The sequence below is a fragment of the Cryptotermes secundus genome, unplaced genomic scaffold, assembly GCF_002891405.2.
Source record: "Cryptotermes secundus unplaced genomic scaffold, Csec_1.0 scaffold1991, whole genome shotgun sequence".
Lineage (NCBI taxonomy): Eukaryota > Metazoa > Arthropoda > Insecta > Blattodea > Kalotermitidae > Cryptotermes > Cryptotermes secundus.
This window is the reverse complement of record NW_019743182.1, coordinates 352,977-377,230: the sequence shown is the minus strand read 5'-3', so window position 1 is coordinate 377,230 and position 24,254 is coordinate 352,977. Positions and strand designations below refer to the sequence as shown.

Genomic DNA, 24,254 nt, shown 5'->3' with positions numbered 1-24,254 from the left:
GGTGCTGAAGACAGTTCATAATTTAATCATTTATCAAAAGCTTTTAATAAGAATGTATTCTGTGCTACACTATTAGAATTATGTTGACTGAAGGTGATTATATTCTTACAGTTACATGTGAGGGTCCGTAATGTGCAAGAACTCTCCAGTATGTTCTAAAAGAAATTAAATGTGCAAAGTTATTTTGGAACATGTCCTTACAATTTACTTGTGGTGAGTTCTGAACCTGTACTTAGGCCATGGACAGAAGTCTCATACATGGTAGGGATGACAGTGCTTAAGACTTCTTCTTGTGTCTACTGTTGTATCATCCTCCAGTATATGCCATTAAGCCCAAAGTGTCTGTCACTAGACAAGGTTATCAGTAGCAGCATATGTGAAGTATTGGTTAGATGACTGGAGGAGAATGTAGGGAAATTCACTGGAGGTGAAAGCATAGCAGCTCAAGGAGACATGGAGGAATTCAATCCTGGGTTCTTTATTCTGTGCCCTCAGTACAGGTCACAGGTACAATACTTGTCACTATGTTGTGGATCACTTACCCTAAAATCTACATCTGACTGCATTACGAAAGACAATTAAGGAGATTCCATGTACAAGAACAAAATGGGTAATCCATGTAGATTCTTATGTGAATAGGGTTTCAAACACCCATTCTGGCAGATGAGTGTTAACCCAGACAGACAATTTGAAGTACAGCTCCATGGGCTGGTAGCGGGGATGCGGGTACTGATGCACAAGAGCATTAATCAAGGCGTCCAGCACAGGCTGCTTGTCTGTTGACTGCAACATTATTAGGTAACAAGAAACACACTGGTAATTGTACTTCTTTTGGCTTATTTTGGACTTCATCCATCGTCTAGTATGTAACAGACAAAAGACCACACAGATAATTGTTTGCAGTTCATTGAAAGAAAGCCTTAATGTTAATCAGATTGGCTGCTGAGGTGACATGTCTAACTTGTAACCAGGAGGTGCCTGATTTGAATCTTGGGTAGAACACAAACTATCCCGACTCAGGTTTTGTGGTTTTCTAGAGTCCCTCTAGGCAAATGCCAGGATAGTACCTTGAAACAGGTCATGGCCATTTTCTTCACACCTCCTTTCCAATTCACTGTTCATTGCTCACCCAACTATTCAACACTATGTAGTCTGAGTTACTGACAGTGTCGTTAAATAAACCATAAATAAAAAAATAAAGAGCCTTAACATGGATCAAGTACATCTTGGAAACTTCATAGTTATTTATCTGTTAAAAAATGTCCTTATTTTCTATAACTTGCAAGGTCATGTAACGATATTCACAGAAGATCACTGAATCATCATCTGAGCTAGCTGAATCATGGCCACACACTAACTAACTAAAATTAAACCTGAAGGTTAAAACAGCAAATAGTAAAGTGTGCTTCTGGACATGACCAGACACGGTCAGTGTAAACCTAAATGCCACGTCAGGCGATGAGAAGTTTGCCACCTACCCATCCCAGATTAACTTTTTCTCTCACAATTATTAGTACTAGTATGACATTTTCAGACACTGCGATGAAGACTGCTATTGTTATCTCAATTGTTAAACCAATTTTATTTACACTGTTGCTTGTTCTAACATATATTATGTAACCATTTTTCTTTTCCTTCATACTTGCTACATGTTCTGCATATTTCATTCCATTCATATTTATCATAACAATATTAGGAGCCAGGATGGCACAGTCAGTATAGCAACTGGGTAAGGAGTCAGAGTTTGAGTCCTGATAGGGTCAAGATTTTTATCTTCTCCACAGCATCTAGACTGGCTATGGGGCCCACCCAGTCTCCTATCCAATGGGTATTGTGGGCTCTTTCTCTGGGAGTAATGCAGCTGGGGTGTGAAGTTGACCACCCACCTGCAATTACACTCTCATATTAAGAATGTTAATGGAAACTTAGTTAAATTCCAAACCACTTTAAAAAATTTTTATACACGAATTCATTCTACTCATTAGAAGAGTACTTTGATCAATAATGTGAGTAGTTATAATAAACATATCTGAATGTAAATTTTATGGCTAATTTGTGTATTATATTTGTAATTTATGATTTTTTTGTTCATTGTAAACTCATTTTATAATGCCTGCTTCGTTATAATTATGAGTTCTACCTGTGCATTGCCAATTAATCTTATTTTTAGTAATCTGAAGGATTTATTTACTATTTGTAACTCATAATTATTTGTTTATTGCGGATTTCTTATTTAATATGACTGTTCTTAAATGACATGTTTTTGACTCTTTATTTATGTAATCCAAGGCCTTAACTATTTTTATTTTATACTGTTGTAATGGTCCATGTAAACAACTTTTGTAATTGGTCTGTATGTACTGAGTGAGGACAAATTCTGTATCCATCTTGTGGATGTCTGGAATACTGAATAAATACTAATACTAATACTAATACCAACTAGTGCCCAGTTCAAGAAAATCTTGATCTATACATCCACTCCCCCATATGCCTTCATGGTGTAGGGCTTAATTATTTAAGCACAGGGACAACTTTACTTTTATCTTTTCACCATAACAATATCAGACAAAGGGCTTATATAGCCTGAGCTGCTGCATATAGGTGTTTATATATATATATATACCTATATGTATGGATTGTTGAATGATAATAAAAAAGAAAGGAAAGAATCTCCTGTCATCTGTCTCAAAAGGCACTGGGATGAACATTACACAAACAAGTTAGGAAATGTATGGGTAATGCAACAAGTCTGGTGCATTTGATCTATTTTGTGTAATTGCCTAGGAAACCTCATGACGTATGGACAGAACACCCAAACCTGACAATCAGATGCAGTGTGGCTCAATCAGCAATTTTATGAACCGTTGAAGATATTAATGATTTTAAAATTAAAGATTACAACACATTCACATGTGGCATACTAAGATGATAGCGCAAACATTTTAGCAAGCATATCAACACCTGATGATAGCTGAGCAAGGCTGAAATATGATGCAATATGATATACAAAAGACAAAAATAAATTTTGCATTTCAGATGGTGGTTAGACGTAATATGTACAAAGGCAACATAACTGTCAGAGTTAGAATGGGAAAATGTTGCTGCCTTATGGGCTGTGCTGTCATGGAAGAAGGAAAAAAACAAAAAAAAAGTAAAGCTATCCCTGTAACAGGCGATGGAGGCCCATAGGATGGTGAGATGTCGAGGCCCCCACATTTTCTAGACAGTCACCTAACAGATGGTGGTGAGGTCAGCCTTACATGCCAGCCACCTTTAACTCCCCAGGAAGATTCATGGTATTCATTTCTGTTAGAGGCTTAGTTGACCCCAGGGCCATAGTGCGGCTGGAAGGATTAGGTCAATTGAAAAATCCAATGACCTCATCAGGATGTGCTGTCATGGAAAGTATACATTAAATTCTTTCACGTGTTTTCTTTAGTCCAAATTATTCAAGAAGCAATTGTATCTTACCCCAGATGTTGAGTACTTGATCATGTTATTAGTGAAACCATCAAAGTATTCCTTTGTGTAGGCCACCTGGACTGATTCAGGTATCTGCTTCCAGAGGGCTTCAGCATCCCTGCGGACTGAGCTCGGAGTAAATATACCTGTAGCTGTTACAGAAAAGCAGATTTTCAACATACAGGGGATCATATCCTAACTTAAAAATGGTATAGATATTGACTAACAGAATTAAACTTTGTAAGTTTTGAGGTTTTCACGGCGATGACAATGAAGAAAGTCGTCTTCTGGGTTTAGGCACCGTGTATTCTTCGTTTTGGCCAACGTTTCGGAGGAACGTAGCGCCTTCATCTTCAAAGCAGTTGAATGGCTTGGAATGCGTAGAGCAGTAGCTGTGTACACACACGTCGGCCAAAACGAAGAATACACGGTGCCTAAACCCAGAAGACGACTTTCTTCAGAATTAAACTTATTGGGATTCTCATGGACGTGACTGTGAAGAATACTGTTTTCTGAAATGTGATGCCATGTATTCTGGTAGAAATTTAGTAATGTTTAAGAGGAATGTACAGCTTCCGTCTTCACTCTTCTACCTTGAAAATCAAGAAGCTTGTTCCTTTGAAATGCTAGTAAACCTCCACCAGACTATTTGGTGTATAATTATATCATAATTAATAATAATAATAATGTATAATCATAATTAATTATAATTGCATTTCTCTACAGTGAGGTTTTCACAGTGATGAAAATTAAGATTGTGGTATTCTAGGTGACACTGTGTAGTGTCATAGAAGCTTGCTGAATCCATCTTCAGGATATGAAGGAATGAGGTTCCTCCAACTACATAAACACGTAGTATATGCGAGAAAACCAAGGAACTTGGGTTCAATTCCTAACAGGGGTTTCCTCTTCTTCAAAGTATCGGAGCTAGCTGTGGTACCCAAGCGGCCTCCTATATAAGAGGCACCAGGATTCTTTTCCCAGGGGTAAGACAGCTTGGGCAAGAAACTTCATTTAATACTGAAGTCAAGAATCTGTGCAATTTATACCTCTGCTCACATCACTTCATGGTGTGGTGCTTAATTAAAACACATGTAAATTTTACCTTTACATTCACTACATTCAGTATTCTATGTGAAATTAGGGTTTGAATACCATTAATGAAATTTCCAGGCTCAACAATGATGACATTGACATCCCATTGCCTCATCTCAAAGCGCAAGCAGTCTGACAGTGCCTCCACCCCATACTTCGTGATACAGTAGCTTGCCCTGCTCGGAGCACAGCGACGCCCCATGCCACTAGACATGTTCACGATCCTTCCTGCAAATAATACATGATGTGACATACGTTTTTCCAGCTGACATAATCATTGTAGTACAAGTGAGGACTGAGATTCTCACAGTGGTGACTATGAAGCTGACTGTATTCAATAATATGATGCCATGTAGTCTGACAGATCTTTAGAGGAACATTATTAAAAATATATCACATTATATAGTGTCACACCCCACAATACAATAATTTCATAGAAGTATAAATTATTGTGGTCCTTTAAATTATATCCAATAGCAGCGACAATAATTAAAATCTTTGTGTGTTGCATCCTATCGAGTGTCATTCCAGACAGTGTATTTGTAACCGTCAACGCAATAATTCAAGTATGAGTAATAACAATGGTTATTTACATGCATTATTTACAACGTGCTTTGACCCTTATTGCGTCATCATAAGTTGTATCTTAGTTTACTTAGATGCTGAATTTTTGTTCAAATATGAATTCATATTTTCTTCATATTTGACTATAAGGTTATGTGATTATTGTTTAGTAATAAACCTCTGGTTTGTTTACTCTTTGGCTTTAATCTATATTAGTATAAAATTAAATTAAATTTTAAGTTTAAAATTTAAAATTAAAGTTAAAAGAATTTTAGTATTACAAACAGTGTTTATGGATTTGTATTAAATTGTAAAGAGTTTGAGGTGGTTATGAATGCCTAGTTGACAATTCTAACAGTATACTGGCTATCCCTGTCTTTGAGTCTTTTATGGCATTGTGGCTATGATGTAGTTGGGGACCAGGTTGTAATGTTATGGGTCTCTTGCACTGTGCGACGGTACATGCTACTTCTTTATTTATACTATAATGGGGTGTAAATTGAGATGTGTGTCATCATATGATTTTCTTTATGATATATAGTGAAGTTCACATCAAGTTCTGTATTTGATTGATGAGACTTTCTCAAAGCTCACTTGTGTTTGGAATATGTGTGTGAATGGAAATATTCATGGGCATTTTAATACATTTTTCAATAACGCATCATTGTGCAAAAACTATATGTATGACTAAAAGTTTACCTCATTAATATCTATAATGTTTGTCTACTACAACTCTTAATATGACTCTTGCTGTCTTCTGGTATGTTCTGCTATGTAGTTTGGTAGATCATCATCAACATCTCTGAGCAACATGCTACCTCAATCTTCAGTAAAGGTAAAGTTGTCCCTGTGCTCAACGAGTTAAGTATTACATCATGAAGGTGTATGGGAGAGTGGATGTATAGATCCACATTTTCTTGACCTCAACACTAGCTGGAGGTGAGTGGTCAGCTTCACGCACCGGCTGCTTTACCCCCAGGGAAAAAGCCCCCAGTACGCATTGGATAGGAGGTTGGGTGGACCCCAGAGGCAGTCTGGATGATTTAGAGAAGAGAGAATTCGAGACCCTACAGGGACTCGAACTCCGACCCCTCAATCATCCAGTCCATAGCCAGTCGCTACTGACTACACTAACCTGGCTCCTGCAATCTTCAGTAGTAGGTTAATCCAAAATCAATTTACCAGATTACATGTTGTCACATGCCAGAGAAAAATAATCTTAATGTTATGTTATGTTATGTTATGTTCTCATGGCGATGACTATAAAGTGTACCATCTTCTTGCAAGTAATGCTGTGTAGTCTGGTGGGGATTTATAAGGCATGTCCTGTGTCCTTTAAAGAACAAGCCAAGCAATATATACAAGCAAGAAGAATACAGGAAGGCACTGTTATTTCATTAGCAAATATTGTTTCAATTTTACCACAGATTTCTCCACTTCCCCATATATATTTCATTAATATGCAGCCTCATATTATCATAAATGGTCTCGGATGAAAGAATTATTTGAAAATTCTGAGATAAACATTTTGTATCCCTAGGTACAGTTTCTGCAGATCCCTGATCCACTCTTAGACATCAAATCACAAAATCACTGATTGTCGGCAATGGAAATCTGTTTCTGGCAAATGTCAGTATTGATATGCTGGCTGAAGCATAGATACCTCGCATGCCACCTGGTAGTCTTGTCCATAACTACTAATAACTCTGCCACCTAGTGACAGAATGGTAAGCCATGGGTTTTTGTACTTATGAATGTAGATTTCAATTTCACTAGGCTTAAGGATAATATTAAACTAGAATTTAAAGAAACAGCATGGGAGGGTGTGGACTGGATTTATGTGGCTCAGGTTAGAGATGAGTGGTGGGTTCTTGCAAATCTGGTAATGAACTTCCAGGTTCTATAAAATGCTATGAATTTCTTGAATGGCTAAGAAACTATTACTTTCTCAAGAAGGAATCTACTCCGTGGAGTTATCTGGTTAGGCTTGTGAATTATAGTGATTATGAAATACATACATACCTTTTGACTGCCTGATTAGAGGTAGGAAAGTTCGGATGATCCTCATCATACCCCAAATGTTAACTTCTAAGCTCCTGCAACAGAGAGAGATTGGTACCCATTCCACATGACCAAATGTACTCCAACCAGCATTGTTCACTATTCCCCATAGACCTGGCAAAGACAAAAAACAGATTTTATTGCTATAACTTGGGTAATGATGGTAGAATTCTGCTGAAGCATGTAGGGTGAAGTGGACACTTTAATATATCAATTAAAATACGCTGCTCTATCAGATGGTTCAATTAAGTTAACTTACAGACTTACATGTTCCCCTAAAAAGTTTGTAACCTCCTACCAGACTACACAATCACAACACAGAAGACCATAATATGAATATACACTGCCATGGAAACCTCAACTCTGTGGTTACTTTGTATTCACCTTGAGCAGGAAGGTTCTGAGAAACATAATTAAGTGCTGCTGTCACTTCCTCATCTGAAGTTATGTCCAGCTGTAGAACATGAATGTTCCTGTAACTCTTCAGTTTTTCTGCACCACCTCCCTGTGATGTCAGGCATCCTGCAAACACCACTGCACCCTGGAAAAATATGCTTAATAAGTAGAAATCGAGGATTTGAAGTGACTATGAAGAGTACCACCTTCTGGAATATGATGCCATGCAGTCCAGTAGAAGTTCACTGGTGTTTTGGCTACCTGCTTGTTACTTACTACTTGCTTGGACTATTTTTTGGTTGTGAAGATGGAGACAGTATGTTCCTCTGAAACATCAATGAAATTCTACCAGACTGTACAGTGTCACAACCCATAAGACATCATTATTCAGATAGAAATATCTTAACAAAATCATGATTATCTTGTGAAGATACTGCAAATGGTAAAGGCAAAAGAATAGAGCCATCTCTTTTTGTAAGTAGAGACAGCATGACAGCACAAATGAACCAAGTGGCCACTTGGGCTGCATGAGTTTAGGAGTGGCAAATTTTACAAGCTGTCTTCTGAGTTCTGTTTTTCATTAAATGAAAATTAATTTCTGATTACCATTTTCACATTATAGCCATTAGTTGGCAGTAACCTAAACATCTTATGCAATGGTGTAAACAAAATTGTTTTAAGGATCACAACACCAATAACAGTTTCTGTCACAGTGTCTAGAAAGTGTTTAGAAAGTTAATTTTAATCTAATCAAAATATTTTGTGACCACCAACAGAGCAATTAACAATAACACCAATACTACAACGTGTTTACTGAGTATATACACTATAAACACTATACATACTAAAACAGGTATTGAGTAGTTTTACTCATAAGATCAGCCTTTTTGTTTATTGTTGTTTTGACAATCACAAAATACCTTGATTATATTACACACAAGAGGATGCAAAAAATAAATATAATTTTCATTTAGCTTATGTAGTAAAAGTGAACATTGCAAACTTAATGCTTATAATTCATTCATTCAGTGTATAATAATTACTTCTAAACAAACTGGATCAGTTTCATCTAGGAATGAACAAATGAACGTGAATATATGTTTATTATAAGAGAAGAGTTCATTGTGTAGTCCTAATTATCCATTTTATGTAAAATAAGACACCTCCAGAATTGCAGGTCACTTTGTCTTCTGACATTAGTTTCATTCTCTTGCATTATAAATAACTGAATATAACAGTTGTTAGAATGTCTTCTAGAATTCCTTCTGTCAAACGCATTTGTTGAATGTACAATCTATACTTTCATAGTCTGTTTCTATCTGAAGTGACTTGTCTAGCTATCACTTCTATGAAGCATGCTGAGGTGTTCGGGGTCAACCTGAATAGGAGGAGCAGCTGACTTTCACTTACAGATAATTTCACTGTGCTATTCAGTTTGCAAGATTATTTCTGCAGGTACTTCATTAAGCATATACATTCATCTACTCAATTACTGTACCAGATCAGCAAGTTGAAAAGCGAGGGAATGTCCAAAACCAGTGTCACAGCCAGTCACAAGCACCCCTTTCCCTTCCAAAGAAATCTGCAAAACAATAATATATTACACTGTAGACCCATAACTACTCAGCATAACAGAGTACATGCATGGGCGCCGCCAGGTTCTTTTTTCGGAGGGGGAAGCCCAAAAAATTTGGTTACAAGTTAAGACATTTAAGAATACTTGTAGGAACTGCCCCAGAGTATGTAAGGTAAAGTCATCCCTGTGCTTAACTAACTAAGCACTACGCCATGAAAGCATATGGGGGAGTGGATGTATAAATCCACATTTTCTTGACCTAGGCACTAGCTGGAGGCGGGTGGTAAGCTTCACACTCTGGCAGCTGCACCTCTAGAGAAAGTGCCTCCAGTACCTATTGGATAGGTGGTTGGGTGGACCCCAGAGCTGGTCTGGACGCTGTGGATAAGAGAAAATTCTTGATACTACAGGGAATCAAACTCTGACCCCTTGGTCATCCAGCCTGTAGCCAGTTGCTATACCAACTACACTATCCCGGCTCCTGCTACATCAGGTATATTAATTAAATGATGTAAGTTCTTTCACTGTATTTTTTTTCCTTCCTGAGAAGAGCAAAATTAAAAATTTTAAAATGAATGTTTGTCTTAATTAAAAATCGGACATTAATAGTTAAAAGCCTAGTGGTCTTTCTTTCTTGGATGACGGAAATTTGTTGTATCTTGTTGTATATGTGTGAAGCAGAGTGTACACTTCTTATAGCAAACATGGACATAAATGATTTAAGATACAATGCAAAAAATCTGGCTGTGTACAACTGAATTTTTAGAGATGTTGCGGTAATCAGAACGTTTTGTAGTTATAAAACTATTTAAAATAAAAAAAGAACCACATCTTTATCTTTGTTGAAATAACGAGCCTCTGATTTAATGATCTTGTGTTATGTACTGACACAATTCTTAACAAGTACCTTAAGAGTGTCCTGATAGAATATGTATGCAGCTCCCAGAAGAGTTCCAAGCACAAAAGCAGGGCAGAAGCTGAATAAGGAAAGGCAAAATACAATGTCCAGCAGCCAGAATATGAGTGCAGTTCCCAGCCCAAATTGCAGACCTCTGACTACGGCACGGTACACTCCATCCAGAGACAGGTCAATATGGGCACGCATTTTTGTTTCCCTTTGTATGACAGCCAGCAATCTTCCTTATGTTTTGTCACAGAGAATACAGCTTTCGGTACCTGTAAATTAAACAGATTATAAATCAATCAGAGCTAGTTTATTTATCCTGACACAGGTTAGAGAAAAGAAGTTTACAACAATTTAGACGTGTTGAAAGAAGTGATATAAATAATACACAGGAAAATATGATAAGAATGAAGTGAGACTGAGTCCCTTCTGACTGCAGCCTCAAATGGTCCTGCTGCATCAGCCTCTGATGATAGATTAGTACAGAGTATTGGGGAAATTGCAATTGGAAGGAGATAAACCAACTGCTCAAAGAATAATTTTCCCTCAAGTGCTAATTTGTCTACCATTAATCCCTCATGGAATACCCAGGTCTGTGTGGTGAGAAAGTGGCAAACAACTGCCTGATCTCTTGCATGGAAAAGTTTATTCTTGAGGTGATTGACCATTCTGGTTTCTGTGCTAAATTTAAGGATCTCACAGTAGTGTCTATGAAAAATACTGTCTTCAGGGATGTGACCTCATGTGGTCCATTAGAAGATCACTAACGTTTCGGAGGAAGGTACTGCCACCATCTTGTTGGCTGGGGAGTAAGCCAGATCAGCAACAAATGAGGTGAGTTGGCTTGCAGTTTGCTTGGCTTACTCTTCGACACTGAATATGGTCTACGTTCGTCTGAAAAGTATATGAATATTAATCGGAATGCATGGCATCATGTCCCAGGAAATAGAGGTCTTCATTTTGGCTTTGATCTGCCTGTCTAGGGCAAGAATTGAAATCTATATTCTTGATTGGAGCAGCAGTGAGTCGGATTTCACTGTCGCTCTCAATGACAAGTTAATATCAAAAATAACAGTAAGGACCACTGGAAGGGGAGTCCTGCAATCCAACACTGGATCCAGACCTCTGTGGGACCTGGTATTCCTCACATTCAGTAATTCTAACTTTTTCTGAAGTGAAGGAAGGAAAAGGCATGCAAGAAAATTTGCACTGCATTGGTCTCGAACCAAAAATATTCTACAACTTATGTCTAGACTACCAACTGTAAAATTACAGGTGAAAGGGCCCCATATTTTGGAGCTAGAATGTTCATATTTACAGGGCATAGACCTATCATGGATATATTCTTACACACTGAATATGAATAAAATTCATCCAACCGCCCAGGCGCTGGTGAGGTGCATATGCATGCATACATAGATAGTCGTACACAGACATACAAAGAGACAGACAGCTTTGTACAACGAAATTTGGGTGGGGGGCGGGGGGGGGGGGGGGGGGTGTTAAACATGAAAACGCATCAAACTCCCAAGACAAGCATTTTCTACAATACTTTCTCATACCACATACATGAAAAAGAAACAAGAAGTTCTGGGAAGAATTAATAGCCTACTCTCCTTTCATACGACACATCCAATGATTCTTCTATTGTTTCGTGTATACGAGGTATTTGTTGCCACGGTGACGTTTTTAATGAGCCGTTGCATATGAACAATATGGGGATGCATATGCAGACATACAGACTGATGGGAGGGATTTATGAAGTATACTGCTGAGATGGACTCAGGTGCCATGATATTCACATCAAGTTTCATGAAGACTGATTCAGAAACTCAAAGGTTAATGGGGGGGGGCTGAATTCACGGACACAGACAGCATGATGGTCTTATAAGCCTATTTTCATTTTTTTGAAATAAGGAAAGTATGCTAAAAATGGGAGGCCTCCTATCCATCCGTTCTCTCCAAAATTCACAAAATATTTGAGGTGACTACAGAGGATGGAAGTTGGAAAAATATGCACAAGACCTGCTGGTTTCAAACCTAATACCTCTGGCACCGGATGCAAATCCCAAAGACCTCCAGGACCCTAAATCTTTGATGATGGATCAAAAATTGCATTCTACGCAATGAAACTCTCAAATAATATTAGAATAATTATGTTTCAGGATGGTCGAAATTTAAATACATTTTACTTTATTGTGTGTCTCTTTTAAAACGCTGTATCAGCTACTGACATTATGTCAGTAAGTAAGTAAGTATGTGGTAAGATAATGGATTGTCAGGCAAGGTGGGTGGGTCCTACATTGAAATTTTTCTGGAGATATTGAGGGAGAAACTGAGAAGCCAATATCAGGATAAGAGTCCCTGTATTCATTTGAATTGAATATCTCTTGAATGCAAATCAAATGCCCACCTACTGTGACAGCTAAGGCTTTTATAACTACAAATATCTCACATGTGTGACATGCTATTTAATTTACATGAGCCAGGAAAGCTCAGTCAGTATACTGACTAGGCTATGAACTGGATGACTGGGTAATCAAAGTTCGAATCCCAGTAGGGTAAGAGATTTTTCTCTTCTCCGTTGCATCCAGGTTCGCTCTTGGACCCCTTAACCTGCTATCATATGGCTATTTACCTCAGTGTAAAGTGACCAGGGTATGAAGCTGACCACTGACCTCTATCTCATCTCACTATGAGGAAAACCACGATAAATGCATGAGCTGTAACAATTACATTACAGTTCTTTTATCAGTCCTAAAGGTTATGAATGTGTGCTACTGAAACAACATGTCCCCATGTCTCCATGGTGTGGTACTTAGATAAAAACAGAGAGTTTTATCCTTATTTCTTTCAGATTTTTAAATGTAAAAATGCGCTGCTGAGGGGATGTGAAGAGATGTTGAAGTACAGTGCCATATATTCTAGATTCTCAAATTTATTGGCTATGAGTGGTCAGTTTCATGCCCTTACCCCCGAGGAAAGCCATTCTAGTACCTGTTGGGCAATGGGAGGCTGGTGGACCCTACAGCCAATTAAGATTTAATGGTGTTGAGCAATATCCCTTCTTCTGCCAGGCATCAAACACCAACCATCCTGCGGTAAGGACACTTTACTAAGTTATGCTGGTTGACTAGGTGTTTAATATATAAATACATCACAATGTTATGCTTCTGTTTAGTAAGAAACTTACCTTAGATTCAGTAGATCAATCTCCCTATTGAAAACAAACCACACATTATACAGGTATACCCTTCAACTCAGGTATATGGTGGGGATGATAAGAACTAAGTATATTTTAGGGAAAGCTTATCAGGCATTTCTGTTGATATTCCCTTGGGCTTACTCTGTATGCAAGTAAGCCTAACAATATTGGGCAAAGGTAAACAGATCCCATCCTGAGACTCTTGCCTCTTAAAACAAACAAGATAAACTGAATAATGGAATGGAGTCTTTCAGTGTTGAACACATGTGGAGTAAAAACCCATAGCCCCTGAATTCCACAAAGTTTACATTAACTGAATTCTATATATTTTCTTTTTATTTCTAGTGAAGATTAAAAAACAAATTATTTGTCTAATATAAAACAGAAATGTTTGTAAATACACAAAATGAATGATAAAGTAAACATACAGTTGTTGTTGTTGTTGAGCTGTGAGTAATTAATTAAGTATCACAGCATGGAAACATGTTAAATATATTAACACTGGTCTCTCAATATACTTTATCTTTGATGACTTTTATAATAAATAATTTGGAGTATTTTACTTTTAATTATTCAATTTATGAGCAACCGACAAGACACGAAAGAAATTTACATGCCCTACAATCACATCTCACAATGAGACAGAAGAGGGTCCATTGCATGAGTATAAAAATATTTAACAGTCTGCCAGATTATTTAACTGATTTAGTACATAATAAAAAAGTTTATAAAAGAAATAAGGGATGTCCTATTACACAATCCGTCATATACTGTTGATGAACTTTTGCTCTTCTGTCAGGATCAACAGCTAAGGAATAGAAGGGGAGTGCATGCTGACTGATGGATGCCCCACAGTAGGCATCAATATAGACATTAAGTGTAAATATAATCTGTATTTTATGTATTTATTTAGATGCACGTTGTTTGCATTTATGTTTGTTTGTTATTGTGATATGGCATGTTGGAATTGTAAAGAGGTATTGTTGTTTGTAAAGCTTGTGACATGTTTCATATTCAGTGCAGATTGCATTTATGAATATCCTGAAACGCAGATGTATGTATGTATGTGGAGGAATAGTTCCAGTATTAAAGTTAACTGAATTGCATATTTATCACTATAAATGACAGGCAGTGAAATGAAACAAATAACACACACCTTTGATTACTCTTGAGAAATCATGGCAAAACTGCACTAAACTTCACTCCATATGAATAAAGTCTACCAGGATCAGTTCTTCTAGTTCATGCCATTTACTTCTTTACTACTTCTAATCAGATTTAAAGAAAATATTGAAAAATAATTAGTCTATAAATAGTAATGTTTGTTGATTTGCTGCTTTCATGGAAACAAAATGCAAAATTAATCTGTTATGACAGAACCAAGAGATGGAAGCAATAAATGGCAATGTTTAGTCACTATTACAGTGCTGACTTTTGCCAAAAAAAAAACAGGTTCATGGCACATATATCCAACGAAATCGTGACTTTAAAGTGTCCCTTAAGGGCCATAATGTAGATAGTGGATCAATGGAAGGGTTTTCTATTAATACCACATCTATAGATGGAAACTGTCAAATTCTCCCGTTGAATTTTAAATGGGTATTCCGCTAATATTCTAAAATGGATTAGACCTACAAGTAACACTGATGAGAAGGAAACATCCAGAATGTAAAATACTGAATATACAAAACAGATGTAACCAGTAGTTATAGGCATGGACTGAGTACATAAAATTGGGAAGAATGTGGAAGAAAGCAGGTGTTGGCTTCTCTGAAGTACTATTACAGTATGTGCCTGGAGGAACTAAGAAAAACTGAAAAACATCACCAGGCAAGATGCTGTAGTGGTAATATCCTAGATTTTTAACCGGAGATGCTTGGGTCAAATCTTGGTCAGGATACCAGCTATCCTGTTTGAGGTTTTCCTTGTGGTTTTCCTCAGTTCGGCCAGGAAAATGCTGAAGTATTATCTCGATTAGGCCATGGACACTTCCTTCCAGATACATTCCAATTATGCATTTATCTATAATCCTACTATATGATTATATCTATTTTGCAATTATGAAAACGAAACAGAATCATCATCAGTAATCTGTCAAGACGACAGGTCCACAGTCTCTTCCAAAACAATTCCTCCATTTAATGTGATCTAGAGCTTTCTCCTTCAAATGACAGTATCCTCTTCTGTCCCCAAGGTCATCCAGCATCTTCTTACATCTTCTTCCTCATCTTCTTGTCACTTCTATCTGCCCCTCTATCTTTCCTTTGACTCTTCTTCTTCCTGACTCTAATTAACACTTCTTCATTTCTCACATGAAACAGAATAACCAACAGAATAAATAAAAAAACACCAGTGAGGAAATCTTGGTCTCTACGTTAGGATTTGAACCTAGGACCTCATAAATATGAAGGAGTATTCCAGTTGTCATAGAGAGTATCGAACAAGATACTCTAGAACCACAAGTGGATAAGGATTTTGAAGGAGGGTCTCATTACCTATTGCAAAGTGCTATCCTGACATTTGTCCAGAGAGGATGTAGAAATACAAAAGAAACTTTGATCCAGATGCCAAGTAGTACAACTGCAATTCAAACCAGGAACAGAATTACCACCATATCAAACTGCCTTGTGCTGAACTGACAAGTCTCCTCTTTATCAAATTCCTTTGTAACTAAATTTTGACAAAGAAAATATTTTATTTTGTCTAACATATTTCACAGAGAGGAACACAATCTTCTGTATCATAATGCCATGCAGTTCAACCCTGAAGAAGGAGATAGTATCTTCCTCCGAACCATTTGGCTGTCTGAACTCCATGGCATTACAACTCAGAATCAGATGCCCATGCTCTTCATAATCACTGATGTGAGAGCCTCAAATCCAGCATTTCATGTGAGTTTCAAACCATAATCTGCCTTCTAAACAAAGTTCTCTCTTTTCCTCTATTTCCTGACTTTCACACAATTTCTACAGTGAATTCTGCTTCAAATCTTCTAGTTTACCGACATTATCCTTGAGGCTACAGTCTACAGAGATAACCTGAATACTCTTGTTTACCAGCAAGAGTGATAACACAAGTCAATATTCAAATCTCTGACTTCTTCAAATGGAAGCTAGAGATGTGATTTCTGTAGAAAGGACATGAAGTAAGCAGACATGGGAAGTGATTGTGTTCCTCTGTCTGCATGTTATATATCAAAAAATTACTAATATAAATTTCTTTTTAATTTAGTACTGGGGGTTTACACTAAAGGTTTGACCTTGGTTTATATTTGTCCAATAAACACACAATTTATGTGAAGCTCAAATCAAAATTCATCAATTCTTCAAAAAGAAATATAATGAAACATCAGATGAAGAGATTATTAGGATCTAAAACTGTTATTTGAAAAATATGCTGATAATGTGAATAGTTAATGAAATACAAAGAATCATAATTGTTTCATGTTGCTTGCCAGCTTCCAAACTTCTTCTTCTACCACACTAATTGTTTAGCAATAATGGTCTAACCTTGTATTTGTGAGGTGTTCCATTTAAACCTTGGCTGGAACACTGGGTATACTGGTTGATGTTTTTAGTGGTTTTCCTCAGCTCCCCCCAGGCAAATTCTGGGACTGTACATCAATTAAGCCATGACTGCTTCCTTTAAAATCCTTTAGAGTTCATTATTCATCAGTATGGTTTGAGATACTCACAGTCTTATAAAACAGACCACGAAAATGAGCATTTGTGCCTCTCTGGGAGTACTGAATTCCAAATCTAATTTGACCACCTCATCTGCTGGAGCCGTTACAAATGTCCATACCATATTAACGTTATCAAAAGCATTATTCTACTTAAATAAACAGAGAACATCCAAAGAACTGAATATGAATTAACATATGTGAGATCTGATTCTCTGACAGTGAATATTTTGGGATGTGATGCTGTGCAGCTTGGAAGATAGGTACCAATATTTGGAGCAAACTGGTGACTCCATCTTATACCCTAAAGACTGTAGTTTACTTAATGATACTGTCAGTAACTCAAATGACTCGGTGGTAGTGAAAAATGAATTTTAAATGATATGGAAGGGAACACTCATGGCCTAATTAAGTTATTCTGGAATCTCCTCGAAATTACTTAGGAAAACCACAAAGATCTTCAGTCAGGGTAACTGGTGTCATGGAAGAGATTAGAAACAAGTTACCTCCTGAATACAACTCAGAAGCATTACCACAACTTGCTTGGTATGCCAAATCTTATGTGGTTACAAGTTTCATATGAAATTTGTCTGAACCTACTGTTTCTGTGCACTCAAACTGTCAACACCATCAAAGTATTAGATTATGTTGTCTTTTTCACAGAAATAACAGGTGACTATACTCAGGGACTGTTGTGTCAAAACATCAGTGAAGGAGACGGATATAGGAAGGAGGCAGCATATGTCTGTTTCAGAGAAGGCAATATCCAGGTATCTGCCTATAAGAAATAAAATATTCAGTATAGTTACCACAGTCGAAGGTTCAAATGAAATATCTCTTGAGTATAAGCCACATATTCTATATTAAACTTTACCTCTTTGGTTAACAACAACAAAAAAAAAGACCACTTGTCTAAAAATAAACATGCACCCAAATATTACAAAATATAAATCAAAGTTTTACAGTGCATTAGTTCTTGTATGAAATATATTGTATATTAATCTTAATTAGCCTCTACTCTCAGTCAGGAAATCACAATCATGTTTGCTTGCTATTATGGCCTGTTTCTCTTCCTCTGACAAAAGCTCATTTATTCTCTTGTTGTCTTTTTATTAAGAATGTTTGCATCCTGTGGAGCCCATATTAAAACTGTTCTGTCCACCAGTTTTCCTGTAGACATATAGCAATTAAGCATGATTAGACATATAGCCATTAAGCATGATACTAGGGAGTTTAACTAAAACATGTTAACCTGTTCCAGTTTTGGTTAAAACTGATAACAATAATGGATACTTTATGTTAAGCCCTATGTATGTTCTTTCAGGCACCTTCTGTTTTACGTGCATGTAACTTGCTAAATATTTACCAAAACATGTTTTATACATAAGCTGTAGAGAAAAATGAAACAAATTTTATGCTCAATATACCAGTTTATACAACTTTCACAGTTTCTTAGATAATTAAATACAAGGTAGCAAACATGCCAGAATAGTTATGCTATACATGCATTTCCAACTTGTTTATTTATTAATTTGACAACTGATGAGACATGACATTTTCACAGCAATGAAGATTGTCATTTTCTGGATTAAGACACAACACAGTTTGGTAGGTGGTGACTACCTACAGAACTTCATACTGCAAAAGACAATGTATATTTATCTACTGCTTTGCTGTATCATACATGACATAATTTCCCAAGTTGAGACAGTTTTCCTTAAAAGAAATTATACTCAACCATGCATAAAACACATTTTCAAACTGAGGCAACCTTTCAAATACTCTTTAACTATTCTACTTATACCATACATAATTTCCAAATGTAAGCAAGATATTTCTGAGTCATACAAGGTCATAATGTTATGTTGCAGCATCCTGTTGCACTGTATAGATCTGACTTTGAATTTTGCTTTTATGCCACATATGTGCAGTGTTGGTTACTACTCACTTGTCATTTTTCTTTCTTTATTGACACTACATGTCTCCGCCTAACCAGCCATCTTCAGATATACAGGTTGTTCTGATGAAGGAATCTGTTGCTCACTGTAATGCTGTTCTGTTTCCCTTATGCAGTTGCCTNATGATCCATGGATGAAATAAAATTGAATTGAATTGAATTGAATTATGCAGTTGCGATGGGTTACTTCTGGTTATGTGGGGTAACCAGCTGTTTTATTTGGGTGTTCTTGAACTGCGTGTGTTTGCCTTATGGTTTTGTTGGTTTGTTGGCTGTGGCTGTCTTGTATGTTCTTGCTGGGGCAGGAGTTTGTTGTGTGATGGCCACAAGTGTGCCAAAATTCTTATGCCTTGTGTACATTTCCTAAATTATTTTTTGTAATGTCCTGTTTTTCCTTAGCTGAAGTTGGGATGCCCTCATAAACCAGAAGAAACAAACATAGTGTCTCTTACTTTGTTTTGCAGTGTACTATATGTCATATGAACTGAGATGGCCATTTTATGGGTAGTGATACCTCCATTGCTGGATTTACAGTTTTTTCTATATAAGCTTACACGTTACTTCATTGTAATATTTTTCACTCACATCTGGCTTTCCCTGCAGCTGACACAATTAATTTACAAGCAAAAAGAAAAGTTTAGATACACTTCAAAATATTCATAATGTTCAACGTTCACTGCATATTTATTGAGCATCAAATGGTGGAGATCAGCATAATTATTTTACACACTAAAGATTATATTACTGTAACTAGCATTCCCATGCAGAAAAATCGGCACTGCAATTTCAGAAATTATTTTTGTTTTTTGTAGAGGTTACTTACATTTAACATCCCTAGGTTCTTGGACTCAAACACACATCACGTTTGGAACACAGTTCCTGTGGGACATGCTGTATAAAGAAGACTGTATTCCATCAATAAAACAGCCTAGCTGTCATTGGAAGTTCACATACATAAAAGTGGAGTACACTACTTATATTTATGCAGACACAAGTAAGTTATTAATATCTTAAAATAAGCATGAAAATATGTCACAAGTAATGTAAAAGCAGCTCGTTACCATGGTCATTATAAAACATACAAAGTTTACATACTCATTTTCATCATGATCAAAATGCTTCTCTTATGGGGAGGTCATGAGGAAAGTGACTTGGATTCATATTCATGTACAAAATGTACAATGTATCTATGGTTCTCTCTCCATGAGGAATATCTTTCATTTCCATAATTTTTTTCTTCGATGCACCACATGGGAGAAACAGGATTTGATAAATGGGCAAATGGACTTTGGCTGTTATGTAGTATATAGATAATTAATTGTTTTGTGAAATTCAATTTTGCAACATATACTGATGACAAACTCTTATTAAAATATCTTTTAGAGCTAGTAATGCAGGTTTAATGAGAACAATCAAGTAATATTTTTATCAGAACTATACTTTTCATCAAAATTGTACATAAAGTGTTGTTTGAAATCAGGTCGCGTTCAACACCAGATGGGTGCAAAGATTGACTTCCTAAGCTTCTGCCAGCTGATGCCATTGGCCCCTTTCTTACAAGGCACTGCAATCTGCTGTATGAACACTTACCTTGACTGCAAGAATCTTTACTACAGAACAATTGACAGTTTACACAGAAAACTGTAGTGATTAGAATTCTGCTAACATTTTTAATGATGATTTTCAGCATTTTCCTTATTTTGATCAAAACTGTTTGCATATCAAAACTTTATAACACCTTACCCTTTTAAGTTGTGATCTTATAGACTGTTATGCCATATACTCCGGTATGTGGATACCAATGTTTCAAAGGAACACAGTCCTTCCATTTCAGGGTTGAAGTGTGTAGGGTGAGCAGCTAATTAATTTTTATTGGGCGGTTGCAGGGAAGTCAATCACTAAGACCCATAAGAGAGGAAGAGGAGACATCTTGAGAAAAATGGTGAAAAGGAAATATTCCCACTGAGTGTCACAATTCTTCCATTCACCACAGAAGGGAAATGGGGTCATGAGAAAAGATGGCCTTCTCCAGGTTTCCTGCAGATGGGACATGAGAAAGCAAGCCTTTCATTCTTTGGGCACCAGTATGGAGGAGTGCGATCTTGGAAGGAAAAGAGTACCTTGTCCTTGCAGACAACTTTCACCATCTTTTGTTTCAGGAAGTGGATAAGAGGCTTCGACAACTTGCTGAAGGAGAATCCATCATCCCTGTTTGTGCTGTTGGAGTGCCACTCAATCTGTTTCCTGTTTGCTATTCCTATTGCCCTGGACCAAGTTCCATCTCATCCACCTCCTATGAATCTGAGTGAACACCTTGTTTGCAACCTGCCTATAAAACCCAACTGTCTCATCACTCTACAAACTTCAATCTTGAAGGTGGAGGCAGCATATTCACCCTGTATGTTGTTATCTTCCACAAGACTACATGGTGTCACATCCCAGAAGACCATAATTTGAGCAATTACTACCATTAAATCCTGAAAACTTACATAAATTATATTATGTATTAGAGTCATCCTAAAGGAAAATTATTTTGGATATGAAGGGAATAAAGTTTATGATATTAAAAATTGCTGCAGCTCACAACCCAGTATCTTTGATCACATGAGGTTTAAATGCCAAGCTGATGTTTCATGAGTGTGCTATGATACCAAGTTCCCATTCCAGAGGTTTGGGTTCACTGCTGACATCATCCACGTTACATTTGTGACACATTAAGTAACACTGGTAGTGATTTTTCTTAAAGTAACTCCAGCTATTCCTGCTAATCACCATCCCAGAGATGTGTGGCAGGCAAAAGAAACAAGAACTTCTATCATGACCTCAGTCCTCAGTTATGCTCTCAACCTGGTCCTCACCAAATTCAGTTTATAACTTAAGGATTCAATTATTCTCATCTTAGTAATCTGAATTAAAAATAACAGCTTCAGCATCCTAGGGCTAACACCTCAAATTAGTAAGCCTATAGTAACATAGAAGTTAAATGTGTTAACATTTTTATAATAAAGATGTGATAGCTTCCCTGGTGATCAGCTGCATCAAAATTGACATACAAACTATTCTGGAGACTTGTTCTGTCTCATCATCAGGGTCAATGTAGGAAGCAACCATAACTCACAGACACATAAATCTGTCAACACAGTGCCTCCTCCTCATTGGTGTGAAAGGCAGCAGGCGAGCAGAGACAAACTGAGTGGTTCTCATTCCTGCTTAAGTTGTTGTACCCTGTTGCTTAACCAGGGAAATGGCCGTACTCTGTCAGCTAGTCTGCATCAAGACGGTTTCTAAAACCAACTTTGATATGGTTGACCGCCCAAGAAGATTTTAATGCATTTCTTTGCCATGAAAGCTTCAAATCTTATTTAAAAATGTTCATTTGTTAATGACCTCTCTGAACTGGCTCTTAATCCCACCAGATGGATTGCTGTTAGTCTCATGCAACTTCTGGGTATACATCTACGTAAAAATTTTCTCAAACACCCATTCCGGGAGATGAGTATGCACCCAAACCATTATCTTCATTCTCAGTTCCATTGGCTGATAGCGAGGATGAGGAAAGCGATGCACCAGTGCCAGCATGTATGCATCCACCACAGGTGTTCTGGGTATGTCCTGTAACATAGTTTCATCCAAGGTATTCAGGGTGATATAGATGGGCAAATGTACCACCTGCTTTAATGTTAAAAAGCTCCGACTTTTGGCCACAGACAGGCATAACTAACAAAAGGTAATTTCTTCTCACAAAAAATAAAAGCGCCATACACCAAGCAGGACTGCATAACACTCTACAATTGCACAAATGGACAGTATCCAGTACAAATGCCAAGTGGGTCACTTGCTATCCTGAATGGAGTTCTCTGTAGCGCTCTTCAATTTTAGAATATTGCAGTTTAATAGAATAGCATTTTTAAAGAGGATATGACCACTCCTTCCATAACCTTACATATTTACCATTCACTACTACCTTCCAAAGTTCTTTTCATGCTCTACAGATTAGGCATTATAAACATCATTAAGAAACCCACAAATCAATCAGACCTCTACATATTAAACCTCTCCATATCAAAAAAGAAATTTCTTTTTAATTTTTGTGCGGATTGAGACTGAAATGACTTGGTATGACAGCCACTATCTGGCCTATTTTACCAGCCCTGCGTGATGACAATGATGATGATGATAATGATGACAGCAATGAAGATGATGAAAATGATCATAGATGGGAGCAGAGAAGTTGATGGAATGAGAATTGGCAGGGGAAACCGAAGTACTTGGAGAAATTGTTCATCTGTAAAAATTACATCTTTCCCTAGACAGTTTCTCCCCATCACACACAACAGTGAGCAGTAACTTGATTATAATGGTCTTTTGTTTTATTGATTTTATGTACTTACACTCACAGTGCTATGTTTGAGCATGTCCCCAATAACATCATCATAGAATTCCTTTGTGTATACTTTCTGAACCTGTTCAGGTATCTGATTCCAAAGGTCAGCTGCTTGCTTTTTAACTGAGTCTTCGGTGAAGAGACCTGAAATGCAGATTAACATTGGACCTTATCTCAAATCTTTACTTTCCTTGTGCCCCTAACAAGAAAGAAAGAATATTAGATAATTATTATATATTTAGAGACATTTGTATAATTTCTCTTACCACTGACAAGGCTTCCAGGTTCAATAATTGAAACGCTGATTCCCCAGCGCTTCATTTCAAACCTCAGACAATCTGACAAAGCCTGTATCCCATACTTTGTTATGCCATATGTTGATCTGTTAGGCAGACTGAAGCGGGACAGTGCGCTGGACAAGTTCACTATTCTGCCTGTAACATGCATCATTACTTAAGTACACCTCAAAACATTATTTTGTTATTTTTGAGACTGAATATCTACAACCTCAATCATTTACAAATTCTTCCTGTTAAAGCAGCTTATCAAAGTATTTTTCATAAGTGTGAGATGTGAAGTTCTCACAGCAATGACAATCAAGATCATTGTCTTCTTGGATGTGATATTTTGTAGTCTGGTATATCACAGTAGATGTTTCAGAGGAAACTACTGCCTCCATTTTCAGGGTAGAAGTGTAAGACAAGTGTAAAGAAACTGTAGAGATATGAAGGAGGATCAGGTCTGAAGCCCTGAGAAAACCAATATGAACAAAGAGAACGGTGTAAAGAATACTGGCTCTCTAAAAAGCAGCCTTCCAAGGACAGATCAAATGGGAAATAATGACTGACTGACACGAAAGGAGGTACACTGAATTCTGGAAAAACATAATAAGGAAACGGTGCCTTTTTAAAAGGCCTCTTTCAACATCAGAATAAATGTGAGAAAAGTATTAACAGTGCCTAATTCTC

The 24,254-nt window shown here is 37.0% G+C and overlaps 2 protein-coding genes across 9 annotated transcripts in view; both read right to left on the bottom strand.

The window, feature by feature from the left end:
* Positions 1–462: 462 nt before the first annotated feature.
* On the bottom strand, positions 463–15,411 carry LOC111874052 (D-beta-hydroxybutyrate dehydrogenase, mitochondrial). 3 transcript variants are annotated; one of them, XM_023869203.2, is made up of 9 exons: positions 13,252–15,411; positions 13,056–13,154; positions 10,062–10,330; positions 9,077–9,160; positions 7,567–7,723; positions 7,144–7,296; positions 4,618–4,785; positions 3,472–3,614; positions 463–783 (listed from the first exon to the last, which is right to left on the bottom strand). In XM_023869203.2, the coding sequence occupies exons 3-9, from the start codon at positions 10,257–10,259 to the stop codon at positions 628–630; spliced, it is 1,059 nt and encodes a 352-aa protein (XP_023724971.1). In that variant the 5' UTR covers positions 10,260–10,330; positions 13,056–13,154; positions 13,252–15,411; the 3' UTR covers positions 463–627. The 3 variants fall into 3 exon arrangements, with proteins under 3 accessions (XP_023724971.1, XP_023724972.1, XP_023724973.1); XM_023869204.2 differs by lacking the exon at positions 13,056–13,154; XM_023869205.2 differs by lacking the exons at positions 13,056–13,154; positions 13,252–15,411 and adding an exon at positions 10,827–11,011.
* A 3,717-nt stretch (positions 15,412–19,128) lies between these two features.
* The window catches only part of LOC111874053 (D-beta-hydroxybutyrate dehydrogenase, mitochondrial), a 25,060-nt gene continuing 19,934 nt past the window's right edge, over positions 19,129–24,254 (bottom strand). For 5 of the 6 annotated variants that reach the window (XM_023869209.2, XM_023869207.2, XM_023869211.2 and 2 more), the window contains 3 exons: positions 23,553–23,720; positions 23,294–23,430; positions 19,129–22,514 (listed from right to left, as the gene is read on the bottom strand). In XM_023869209.2, the coding sequence (XP_023724977.1) occupies positions 22,359–22,514; positions 23,294–23,430; positions 23,553–23,720 (461 nt within the window). In that variant the 3' untranslated portion in view covers positions 19,129–22,358. The remainder of the gene's footprint in view (positions 22,515–23,293; positions 23,431–23,552; positions 23,721–24,254) is intronic. The other variant, XM_023869212.2, reaches the window with a different exon arrangement.

Coding starts and splice junctions, on each gene's coding strand:
- LOC111874052 (XM_023869203.2), bottom strand. CDS start 10,259: ATGCGTGCCCATATTGACCTGTCTCTGGATGGAGTGTACCGTGCCGTA. Junction 7,724..9,076: donor CTTTTCAACTTGCTGATCTG/GTACAGTAATTG, acceptor ATATTTTTCCAG/GGTGCAGTGGTGTTTGCAGG. Junction 784..3,471: donor TCAAGTACTCAACATCTGGG/GTAAGATACAAT, acceptor ATAATGTTGCAG/TCAACAGACAAGCAGCCTGT.